Here is a 13153-nt window from a genome sequence, read left to right on the forward strand (position 1 = left end):
TTTTGTCAGAGTCAGCAAATAGAGCCCGCAGAAACAACAACCTCCCTCCAACGACGGCACACAGATTCAGAGACGATGAACAGAAACGCACAAGTTTTGCCGCAGACTTGACACACGCAGGCATTTACATAAGGGACAAAAATGATGTGGGTGTTGATGGGCCTGAGCCTAATGTTTGATATTGTTGTTTTTTACAGGTTAAAGAGTACTAACCGTTACCATTGCATTGAGCTGGATGTGTAAAATTGGTGGCTTACCCCTTTTAAGGGCAGAATTGGGAAATTAGGGTCAGGTGTCTACAGTGGCGAGGGTTAGAGGTCAGGGACTGGAAGCAAACCAATCTGCCATCGCCTGCATTTACAGCGAGGGAGGGAGGAAAGTGATGGAGAGAGGAGGAGGAGGAGGAGGAGGAGGAGGAGGAGGGGAGTCTGATGAAATGCTTCAGTGCGTTGTGTTATGTGAACATGAAGGGAGGGGGGGACGAACACCACATTACACTGGAGAGAGGAAGGAAAAAGAGGCCAAACAGAAACAACGTGAGACGGAGAACGACACAGAAACACAATGAAAGATTCAGAGAGCGAGAAAACAGACCGCCAGCTACTGTAACAGCGAGAGGCAGCCACAAAGCAACACGTCCTGACACGCTGCAGCCTGTACAAAGACAGAAGAAGCTCTGTACCAAAATAAAACTCACTCGCCGTCAATGTGACACTCACAGACCGACACACAACTCAATATTTACCGAGGGGAAAAAGCTGACATAGAAAAGCAACAAAATATTCCAGAGCATGTAACTGAACCGAGCTCATTCAGTTTCTCCATGTCCAATACATTCACATGTTAAACTGCTGTAACACAACAGCTTGTTTATCTATGATTATACTGTACTGCTGCTGTATCACAGTTGTGTAGTGTAATACACTGCATACTGTGTAGTGCTGTAATGTCCAAAACAGGGATGCATCAGCTGCAAAATTCTGGGACGACAACAATGTTTTAAAATCACGATTCGGCTGATAGCCGATGTGTATTTTGTTGTTGTTGTTTATTCTGTTTTATTTACTCCCTCTTTTGTGCCAGAAAAACAAAGAAATGTTCATTATTATAAAATGTACTGAAGCAGTTTGAGGTCAGTGTAATGAAGTCACACCATCTTTGAAAGAGCACAAAGTCATAGATCATACAAATCTATGAAAACAACTTCACAAGAAACACAATTTACTTTTTGAAAAGTAACCGCTTCAGAAGTATTGATTGATACGAGTCAACAGATAAACATGGACTGATGCTATCGGTGAGGACCGTCTCATTCTCAGATCGCACTCAACCAGCCGAGTATCGGTGCCGGTGTCAGAACGATGAATCCCTGCATCACTAGTGAAAAACATTTTCTGTAGTCGTCTGGGATTTTGGATTACAAGTCTTGCATAGTAATCAGCTGTAGTTACTGGATACTTTCAACATTAAGATTTTACACACAGCTCGTGAAACATGGCCAGCTTACAAAATAATAAAACACTGCTATATATTAAACTTCCCCAGAAAAGTGAATGTAAGAGTGTAAAAGTGTTTTCAGATCTTTTTCCTACAAAACAAGCTGAGTAGGACTTCTACACATCTGTACAGGTGTGAAGCCTCTGTTGTTTGTAAGCGCGGTGTAAAACCAATCAAACACTCTTTAATGATTAAACGTTATGGTCGCGTCATTAAAGCAGAACTGAATTGGAGAGTGCAGGCAGAGATCATTAGTTTGACAGATGGATCCAAAGGGAGAGGAGGTGAGGGACATGACATGAATATCTGCACAGCCACGATGGCAGACTGGAGATGTGCAGGGGGAGAGGGGTGGGGCTGCAGCCTGCTACGCAAAGGGAAACCACTGCAATCTCTCCCCCCTCTCCCCCTCTCTCCCTCTCCCTCTCCCCCTCTCCTTCTCATTCTTGTACACTGACACAGGACAAAAATGCCACCCCACCCATCCCTCCTACAGCTGCTCATCACACTGTACTTGGGAGCTATTTAACATACAAACTACCCCACTGACATATCCCGTCAGCAGCCTCTGCTTCCACCGTGCACCCAGAGCTAAAAGCAGCTTTCTGTGCGTGTATTTATGTTTTCATTGGAGTGGTGGTGACAGCTGGGGGAAGGGGGCGCAGACGAGACACAGAGAGGACTCACAGTTGAGTCACAACGAGGACAAAGAGTGAAAACAAAGACATCGCTGCCAGCTCTTTTTAAACTTGACATCCTATTCACAGATCTCAGATATCTGCTACCTCGCAGTAACCCTGTTGCGATCGTGTCCCTGGCTCTCCAGGTTTTAAATGGTGCACACGCAGCCTTTTTAAGTAAGGACACACACCGTCTCTGCATCCTCAAAGGCACCGAATGACCTCTGCTGTCACACTGGGCTGCACCGTGTAAACACTTGTCGGGGCTGATGAGCAGAGGGAACACTGGCACCTGGTGGCAGAAAAGGGTTTTGTTTCATGTGGGAGGAAGACTGCAGCACACACAAGTTGTGGCACAGGATGTTGTATGCACTTCTATGCTTGTATGTGTTACGGCCCTGGTGTTGTGGCGTGTTTGGGTTGTGTTCTCCTTTCCCTCAGGTGCTGCCCTCCTCCTCGCCTGCACACCTGATCCTACTCCCTGCAGTGTGGCGCGACAGTCAGAGTGTGACTGTGTGTTTCTCTTCTTAGCTTCTTCCATCAGCGTCCTCTTCAGTCTCCTCAGCTCTGTCGTGATGCTCGTAGAGGCTGCTGAGCCCGGTTCCACTGCCTACCCGCCCGGTTCTGAGAACCTCCACCTCCCTGCAGTCCAGAGGAGTGTGCAAACAGAACTAACTTATGGTACACAGCTGATCATTAATAGTTGGTGCTGAGCGCGACATGGTGCCATGATTGTGATCCCACCCGTTCACTGAGTTACATGGCGCTGAAACAAGCGATAGGGTCGACACCACTGACCCGACTACAAGTCACTGTAACATTAGAGTCATTTTAAAACTGTGACTTTAAGGTAAAATAGTTGCAAAATGTTGGTTTGAGTCAATAATTATTCATGAGTTTTTATTCTTCTGGGATTTAACTCTGCGTATGAAGTGGCTGTTAGTGCCGTTTCAGCTGACTTCCTGTCTGTTTGCAAATATAAAAAGCCAAAAATATACAGTTTCATTCTCAAAGCACACGGTTTCCCCAAATCTGTAAAACTACAGAAACATTTCAAAGTATGAAATGTATTTTAGTCTTCTCGCTCACTAGAAGTCACAGTGTAGAAGCTAAACAGAAGCTAAAAACAACTGCGCTCTGTATCATCCAGTACTTTATTACATTATTTATTGAAAACTACATTTAAATTATATAACAGCAGTTTCCATTCAATCATAATTCCATAGTTTCTGCTAAAGAGTGTTTTGAATATCAAGTTTAGCGTTTTCTTACATTTCAAGTGCAAATTTGCTGACTGAAGATTCTTAAAATCAAAATTTGATCAAATCCACCTCAATTATTTTCACAAATTCATAGTCAGCAAATGATTGTGCAGGATATGTCTCACTAGATGTAGAGATCCATCAGTGATGCATGATCAGTCCTCAGGGATTAAAGAGGAAACTTTCTACTGAAGACAAAACAGATTTCCACTCAGTGGAAACAGAAAATAATTAGCGAAGGCACAGCTGGCGCTAATGACTGGTAGCCAGTACATACGTGTTTTCTGAAGTGTCCACGAGCAAAACAGTGAACCTCTACCTGCTTTAGTGGTTCTGTTAACACCTGACCTATCTGAGAGTGGTATCACTAAACTAACAGACAATAGATGAGGGGTTATACAGTGGTCATGCTGACTGTATGAAAGGTCAGGCAACATCTCCAGTAGACATCAGTATAAATGCAATATACTGGAACTGGGAGGTGCTGTGACCTTACACCAGTTACTGTTAAAGGGCTACTCGTAGTTTCTGACTGAGAACTTGACGCTGTGGTTGTGGAGGCGGTCGATCAGACTGGTTTTAGAGAAGGCAGCTCCTGGAGTGTATACTCCTCCCCTGTCAATAACAGAGAGAGAAGATGTGTGATAAGAGTGACACAAACTCAACGGAAAGCAAAAGAAATAGGCAGACTGAACTGACCTCCTGGGGAGAGAGTGCAGCTCATCCAGCAAGGTCACAGCTGCTTGTACCAGAGTGGAAACTGTGACTACATAACCAGGCTCTGTGAACAAGCATGTGGAGATAAGGTGTCACAGAAATGATCCAACATATTGTTCACAGCATTAAAAACAGTGGCAGTTTGAGGAACTATTTACAGCATGTGAGTGACGGACGAGTTTCTACACTTTTCTTACTGTCAACAAATCCCATGAAAAGACCGAAAAACAGCAATAAACTGATCCAACTAACCAGCTACTAGTATTGTGTGTGTGCCCAAAGCCTGATGTGATGCAGTTTATTGTGACTCAATCACACATGTTGCTGCTGCTGATGAAATCAATTATTACCTATTTCACTTTACTGTTTGAGTTACTGACAAATGGCAACAAAACCACTAACTAGCTGTAACACAAGCAGCAGCCAAACGTTGTTTAACATCTATTTTATGACGCTAGCTTCTTTTCACAGTGTAACTTATCATACTGGGAGGAGTAAAGGTGTTACTCATAACATTAATGATGGCTCTGTAATGTAAGTGTCCTAGTGTGAACAAAACAAGGAAACCGAGGCCTGGTGCATACGTACACAGGTATTTGTTCAAACAAAGCTCTTTCTATGCATTTTGGCTGTTTTCAGTGTTTATGTGTAGACAGGAAAACCCGGGTTTTTCAGCTTGAATATATTGACGGAGTTACTAAAACCTGAATCCTATTATTGAGGTAGTCAGCTTGTGTTTTTGTGGCAGATTTACCTGCTCCTATGACCTGAGTGCAGATCTTGGCGTTGGGTCGGCCCTGCGTGGGATCTGTACTCTCTGAGTAGCCCTCCCCGAAAAATGTCAGGCTGAAACAGGTGTCTTCTATCTGAGAGATGTAAGAGGAACTGGATGAATAAGCAATTAAACAATACAATAAACAATAAAACACAACTCCAGGAAGAGAAATACTGTATGTAAATATCTGAGGACACCAGATCTGTAATGGTTGTTAGAGGTTCCAACAATGAGAACAAAAATATAAACCCGTGATGTGTAATATCTGCTATAACCAGGGTACAAAATGTGCTACAGAGTAATTAAATAGGAAACTATCATATCTGATTTTATGTAGCACTAATGGAAGTGGATTGCTAACCAAACTAGCTCTACCAGTGCCAAGGCCCAAAAGTCTCCTTTAATTCAATCAAGACTGATCCGATATCAAATAAAACAAATTTAAAATCTGCTTCATCCAGATTTTTATTCAGATCTGCATCAAAGTGTACCGAGTCATAGATACCTGCCACCTAAATGCACCTGATGTTTGGCATTATTCAACGAGAAATTAAGAAAATGTCGTCCCATCTCACAGTGTTAAAGAAAGTAGGAAACAATTCCTGGACTGGTCCGTTTATCTGGATCGGCACCAAAAATGAATGGGGTCTATTCTGGGCTGAGACCCATCCTCTACCTAAGTTCGGTGGAGATCCGATTAGTGTGAAGAGCGGCGACAGAACATGCAAACACAACTTTCTCATGTGAAATAACCACAACTGTTTTATCTTTGGCACATTATTTCCTGTTCACGCAGGACCATATCGCTCACAGTGAGATGAAGCCTCTGAAAACCTGTTTTCTTAATCATCAACAACAGTAACTAACTCACTTAGACCAATGTATTTCCTTTCACTTGGTTTCAAGGCTCTGAACTGACAGCGTACGCTCCTGTGACAGCCATTTCACAAGCTTCCCGAGGAAACGTTCAATTAATGATAAATACAACAACAGTGTTCGTGTTACCTGCTTCATAGTTGGACCGGACTTAGTGAACAAGCCAAAGGAGAAGAAGGATGGAAACTTTGGGAAAGACAAAAAAACAAACAATCCATGATACATACATGTAATGATTTGTATGAAACATGTTTTAAGGAACTGTGACAGAGAAATTACACTCAATATCCATTTCTTCTATAAACCTCTGGATGTAGATTTGAAACATTTTTTGACTTGCGAGCTGTAAACAGTGTCTCAGCTGCTGCAACACTTTGCTGCTGAGTAGCTTTGGCTAAGCCTTCCAGCTAAATATCCACACTGTGACATTCATCCACATTTCAATGCTTGGAATAACCATTTTAAGTCTTACAGACTTGAAACTTCTTAAATCTAATTCATAAATACCAAAAAGATGGTTGTGTTGATGAACAGTGTAGCTACCATGGTGAGGAGTTTCCTGCCCGGGCTGAATTTGACCATGAACCAGAACAGTAGGCCGCCGCAGAAGAGCTTAACTACTGAGAAGAGGCCGCCGACCCCGACGTAGGCGCAGTACTGGACCTGTGGGTGGAGGGAAGAGAGAGCAGCAGAGGCAGAATGTAAAGGATAACAAGGGAAATTAAAGGTGACAAGAGAGGAGGGGGGAAGATAAGGGGATGCAGATAACAGGTGCAGGTGAGGGGAAAATGAGAGATGAAGGGAAACGTAAGTTGAAAGAGAAGAGGGAGGAGGGGATGGACACAGACGAAGGAATCAAAAGATGAAAGTGAGGTGATAAATCAAAAAGGAGGCAGGTGGCAGAAGTGAAGGAGAGGAGCAAGTGAGGAGGATGTAGACTCAGAGGTAAAGAGCAGGATGGGAGAACTGAGGAGGGGAAGAAGGAGGACGATGTATAGCAGAGCGAGATGAGACGTCAAAGGGAGTAATGAGCAGCGGGGAGGAAAGTGATGAACCACTATACTGTAGATGACTCATCATATTTCCCCTTCACTGGTAGATGGTGGTCTAAACAACATAATGAGATAGTTTGATTAGGCCTGCCTCTGGCTGGGATCAAAACAGTGACAGCTGCTGGAGTGGCTGACCTAGTTACAGGTGCAGCAGGGAGGAAGGTTTGGCTTTTCTCTGCCAGGATGCAGAGTCAACATAAGAAGTGTGTGTCCTTAATGCTAAATATTAAACCTCTTTGTGTCATTTAACGCAGCGTATCAAACTTTATTCCTGTGGGTTATGGGTAGTATTGAAATATTAATCTCTCACTGAGGCAGAGCAAAATGCTTTAATGCATGCCTAGGTATTACGCATACAGCGTGGCGAATGATTGATTGCACGGAAATCTACATTTACATTTATTCATTTGGCCGAGACTTTTTTCCGACTACAAACAGGTTCAATTGAAGCGACAGTAAATCACGGAGTGGAGCGTTGCTTTATCATCCCTCAGGGTTAGAAAGCACATTGACCTATTAGATGAGATAAGGGAGACTGTAACCTACTTAAAATGATTGCAGATATAAATTGTGGACGGTGGAGTTGTTTTGTTCAGGTCAACGGGACTTTTTTACAGTACACTTGAACTCAGGCCTGCACAGTATGATGCAAATATTGTTGGACCTGCTGTACAAGAATATTGTGGATCTTGCTATTAACTATTCGATATGACTTTCTGAGGCCGTGTACACACTAATGCAGATTATTTTCCCTCCACATTAAAAAACAAAATAAAAACCCGTCCACACGACCTTCGCTGAGCAAAATATCTCTGTACACACAAGAACCCAAAAACAACTCTAATACAATAGGTGGTGATAAAGTCTACATCGCCGATACGTCAAAAACCAGAGAAGAACGTTCTGAACATGCGCAGTGTGCAGCCAGTCCAGGAAGAATTTCTGAATTTACAAGGTGCACCTGAATGCACCATGAAGCCCCCGTCTGTGTGTGTCACCCTCCAGTACGGAGAGACAGCAGAGGATAGAGGCCGCTCGCTCGTAAATTACACTTTAATAATCTTTATTATTCATATGTTTCATTAAAATAATCAAATTTCATCAAGCAACTATCTTTGTGAACCAACTTGCAGCCAAAACTTGGCAAAAAGGATAAAAACCAGAGAGTTTTTGACCACTAGTGGTGCTGTGAATGCTTTTGATTATCTGATGTTTTACTGGCCTTTGCAGATGAAAGTAAGTAAGATGACATGATACACACTCTCGTTTATTACGGAGTTAACAGAAGTACCTTGATACTTTTTTGACACCGTGTGTTTGAAACAATAAGATTTGAACAACACATTTGTATCATAGTATCGAAACCATAAAAATCTACAATGAGATTTCAACCCAAGGGAACACAAATCACCATCACAGATGTGTTGGTACGTCTTCACCGACAACACTGTGACGGCTGTTAATTTAAAACAAGAGAGAAAAAAAACATCCTTTTCTTGTGTGCCCAGGACTTTTTCTTCTTTTTGCTGTAGTGTCAAACGAGATAACAAGTATGTTTTGTTTATATATACTAGCAATGCATCACAGCTAAAGGTAGCTTTACCTGCTGTCGCTGCAATAAATAACAGGGAACTGTCGCTTCTCGTGTTGATATTATCTTACTGGTGACTGCTGCTTCTCCTCGAAAAGGAAACGCTGGGTTCTCTTGACTACTGAAGGGTCTGAACCCATAAATGGGATGGCATACTGCTCGATCTCCTTGCTGAAAAACATAAAACCCCTGCACACACACAGGCACAAACATACACAGCAAATTACATAGACAGAAAGCAAAGTGGTCCACATTCACCTCATCTATCTCTGCCTGCAGCATCAGCTCAGCAGTATTTGAGCTCATTTCATCCATTGACAGTCTTCTAAATCTGTCTCTCCGTTCCTGCCAGGCCCCACGTTCCAATAAAATCTCCTTACACTGAATATAAGTCAGTCTACCAGACAGTAATAACCTTCAAATCTCAGCTATTTGCAGAAACTTTATACGCTGACTTAAAACTGGCCTTGTGTCTTACCTGTAGAGTTACATGGCCTTGAGGTTAAATCTAACTAACTAACTAACTTTTTTCTGAAATGGCAATATAATGTAAGTATGATTATTAAGAATAATATTCCATCTTTCACTTTGGAAACACACCATTAAAATGTAGGTCAGGTGTAAAAAAAGATGCATCAGTTTCGGTGGGAAAATCCCTTTCTGGCATCCACTGAAAAAAATACACCTTCCCCCTTTCCTGACTAATGGCTGCCAAGCCCCACGATCCAATAAAAATGTTATTTCTCAGAGTGAAGTGTTTAAGCTGACAGTAATGACTCACTTATAGCTTTACCTCTTTTTGACTTTGGCTCCCACCACTGGCAGCGGCTTGTGGCCAAACTTCTTCCTCAGCTGGCGGAGGGATCCGCTGTCTGCGAAGCCGTACACGGCAGACTGCCAAGTGGCGTCATGGCCGGTGAACCCCTGCGAGGGTGGAGATGACTTTAAATTCTGTCACTGTGCAGAACAGCTCTCGGTAAACACCAAAGGTTTCATGTGAATAACTCATTTCTTTTGATTGACATATTGATTGCTTTACTTTTCAAAAATGACACATGTATATGACACATTTGTCAATTCTGAAACTGCAGTCTAATTGCACAAAAGTAGCCAGATAGTAAGTCTATCAACAGCAGGGTGGCACTTCTGCTCCACTCTCTGAAACTGCTCTCTCTATATATATATTCCCTCAATTTCCCTCAAGCTTTTGTTTATATGACCTTTCTGTGTCACAGGAATATTGATTTTGTGCACTAGTGTTTCCCTGGAGTCTGATTTGGAGTCCAGCTCTCTTCTACTGTATACTCAGTAGAAGTGAAGTAAAATGCCATATTTTTCATCATCATCTAAACTTAGTCTTATGTAAACTTACACCAAAACAGCCGTCACTTTACTTTTAAAAAGGCTGGTCATTGTGTATTAGACTACATATCCCATCATGCAGTGCAGCAGCTGTAGTAGTTCAGGCTACCTCAGGCCCACTGCTAATTTTCAGGAAGCTCTCCACAGCTGTCAGTGTTCCTGAAATCAGACCACAGTACACAATTAAGACCAAGTTCCAGTTGTCAGTGGATTGTCAATTAAAGTTGTCAATTAATTATTGATCTACTACTGTATTAAATGTATCGATTTATTATGAAGCACAGATTTTTCTTAACTTAGTGAACTAACAAGGCAAACAAGCACTGCTGTGTTTGCGGTGTCTTGTGTTTACACTTTGACATATTGAGGCCTCATTCAACCTACGAGAATGTTGAACTTAGCTTCTTCATTGACTAAAACAATTCCAGGCTTTTGATTCATGACGTGACCTGTCTTTAGTTTCCTACCTTTGAACTGCCTCTGTGTGTAGAGAACACCCAGGTCTGCCGGTATGGAGTCGAAGCCACAGCTGCCAATCACGTACACTCCTCTGTCCAAGGCCTTAGTGTGGTACTCCAGCTGCATACGCTCCAGAAACTGTGTACAATCAAGACACATGCATACAAATACACACAAAAAAAAATATGCATCTGTGTTGTAAAATGAAAAAAGTTAAGTTACATTTTTCAAGCAGTAAAATCACAATGCTGTGGGGGGCACTTATACATTAGCAACAACCATTATTTTAATCACAAATAATGAAAGGAGTATTCTGTACGTGCTCTGTCTTTAAGTCTCTCTCTCTGGGGTGTGCGCTGTCATACCTTTTTCTTATCTAAATTAAATAACTTGTTGTGTTCTACTTTACACAACTGTTGCAAGACGTGGGCTGCTGTGTGTGTGAGTGAAAGTCATGGTCATGGACCAAGTAATGGCTATACACCAGACTCCGCTACAAATCACGTGATTTTAAGAGTTGTTGCATCAGTGGAAAACAAGTGAGAAAAGTCACCAGATTCCATTAAAAAAATGCTTAATTTTGAGACTTGTTGCGTGAGTAGACTCTGCATAAACTTTGAGAAACCCTGTATACAACTAATCTGGACTATTTAGGCCTTCTTGTTCATTCAGCAAATGATATACATGAAGATATTTCTTTGTGTAAAAATATTTGCATACGACAGCCGGGAAGTGAGATCCGGTCACTTGAGATGCATTTAGGCGTGAATTGACGGACTCTCTCTCAGAACACATCTGTTCGGCTGTTATCCTGTTCGTCTATCTCCACCTGAACGTTAGTTATTTCAGACCCCAACATAGTTCAGATTATAATTGGAGCCCTGCATATATTTACATGTACAAATACAGTCTACACTATGGATCGAGTGGTTCTCGGCCTGATCGATTATTGGATCTGATATTCAGCATTTTTCTGATATTGTTTGTTTTTTTCCTCTTCATTTATTTATTTATTTATATGGCCTTTCCATGGCTTCATTTTGACATGACAGCTTAGAGAGATGACAGGAAATGGGATGAGAGATGGGGCGGTGACATGCAGCAAAGAGCTACGGGTCGGATTCGAACCCTTTGCTGCTGCGTCGAGGACAACCCTCAATCTAATCAGTCTACGTTAATGGCAGTAACAACCAAGCTGAAAAACATAATCTCAATATAGTGATGGATATATATTTATTTTCCAACCTGAGGCTCGCCGCAGATGTCCAAGTAGTGAGCTCCGTTTTCAACGCAAGCTTTGACCACTGGTTCACCATAAAATCTGTACTGAAAGGACAAAGAGACCAGAGACAGAATTATCCAACGCAACACAAGCCACAAGATTACAGTGTTGTGGGTGTGAATCCGATTTAACAACCTGGGTCAGACGTAATCTCAAAGGGCACTTTGTTTCACTCCATGACAAAGTCTGGAAACATACTCACAGGCCCCACACAGTTGAGGATCACCAGGCCCTGTTGGCACATGATGGCCAGCGATTCCTCGATAGACACATCAGCAACAATGACTTCGATGTCTGTCCTCAGCTCTGGCATAGCTGACAGAAGAGAGGAAGAGAGAAAATCTTTCACTGATTACAGTGGATCACTCCTACACCTGATTTACGGCTTTCTCTTTTTGCCTTTCCTTTATCGTATTATGTAGCATTTGTGTGCATGTAAAAACAGACACTGCTGCTGTAGCAGCGTTATTTTAGATCACACTACCTTGCTCGGCATGACCCGCCCTCCTCTGCCTCTGATTGGCTACATCCTGCTGTTAAGTAAATGTGCATCTCTCACCAAAGACTGAACAGAGGCTAGATGTCTCACTCTGTAGCTAAAACGGAGTGTTCGAGACATCCCTGTAAAGGGATGCTGCAGCGATGCACCATATGAGAAAAATAATGGTTTTTTTTTATTAAAGTATGTAAACCTATTCTACTAGGACCCCCCCAAATAAAAGTATGAACCTGAAAATTTGCATTACATGACCTCTTTAATGTTTTTTGCAACACAGCAGTTGTGTGGCAGTGCTCTGGTATTAAAGATGACTGAACTACTGCAGCTACAGCATAAATAAGGTTGTAACATGACACAGTAGTCCAGCTATGTGAGCCACACTGTCCTCTCTTTAAGCTAGCTGACAGTTAGCTGATTTTGGAGCAAAACAGTGAACTGACAGGTGTGTTCAGGGGTCAAGTTTAAAAGTGTTTACTTGTAGCTACACAATTACCAGCAGAGCAACACAACAACAACAACAACAACAACAACACTGCTGCCTCTGTCAGTCAGGCAGAGTATCCTGCTCGTCAGGAGGCTGACAGCAGCTCCTGCCCCTGTTAGCTTCAGTCTGTGGGGCACATACACAGCCTCCCCGCGGCCCGTCTCAATACGTCCTCCAGGCGCTGCCTGCTTCTCCCGGCCACGGCCCATTTCAGGGCGGCGCCGCCGGGACTCTCTGCGGCGGTCCGAGCCACCTCTTCCACCACGAACTGCCCCGTGAACCCGGTGGCACCGAAAATGATAATGTGGTAGGGTCTGCTCGAGGTGACAGCCGCCATTGTTTTGGTGTTCTACTTCAAGGTCCCGCCTTAGTTCCGGTTCCGTGCCGCTGATTGGCTGAGCGGAGAACGTCCTGACGTCATAACTGTGGTGGGCGCTGGTCATTAAAATAAACAATCATAAAAAAGAAGAAGGCAAATGTTAATTAAACTTTAGTTCGTAGTTATTTAACTATTTATGAGCAGCTGTTTGTTGGAAAGTTGCAGTTGATGTTCATAAAACTGCAAATGGTTAATAAATACTGTGCAGTTCATTTATACACATTATTTTGACGCCATT

General features: G+C 42.6%; 1 protein-coding gene across 1 annotated transcript; it reads right to left on the reverse strand.

The window, feature by feature from the left end:
- Positions 1–3312: 3312 nt before the first annotated feature.
- LOC311271642 (saccharopine dehydrogenase-like oxidoreductase) lies at positions 3313–12874 on the reverse strand. The gene is made up of 12 exons (XM_084377412.1): positions 12678–12874; positions 11756–11868; positions 11517–11597; positions 10280–10409; positions 9922–9971; positions 9244–9374; positions 8522–8639; positions 6351–6470; positions 5937–5993; positions 4911–5022; positions 4139–4220; positions 3313–4054 (listed from the first exon to the last, which is right to left on the reverse strand). The coding sequence occupies exons 1-12, from the start codon at positions 12871–12873 to the stop codon at positions 3955–3957; spliced, it is 1290 nt and encodes a 429-aa protein (XP_084233538.1). The 5' UTR covers position 12874; the 3' UTR covers positions 3313–3954.
- Positions 12875–13153: the final 279 nt, after the last annotated feature.

Source organism: Pagrus pagrus (assembly GCF_965226575.1).
Source record: "Pagrus pagrus genome assembly, chromosome: 16".
NCBI lineage: Eukaryota > Metazoa > Chordata > Actinopteri > Spariformes > Sparidae > Pagrus > Pagrus pagrus.

Excerpts from the sequence above, each read along its gene's own strand:
- LOC311271642 (XM_084377412.1), bottom strand. The coding sequence starts at position 12,873 with ATGGCGGCTGTCACCTCGAGCAGACCCTACCACATTATCATTTTCGGT. Across the intron at positions 11,869-12,677 it reads ACGGGCCGCGGGGAGGCTGT|CTATGCCAGAGCTGAGGACA; the intron begins GTATGTGCCCCA and ends CTCTTCTGTCAG. Across the intron at positions 8,640-9,243 it reads GGAGCCAAAGTCAAAAAGAG|GGGTTTTATGTTTTTCAGCA; the intron begins GTAAAGCTATAA and ends GTGTGTGTGCAG.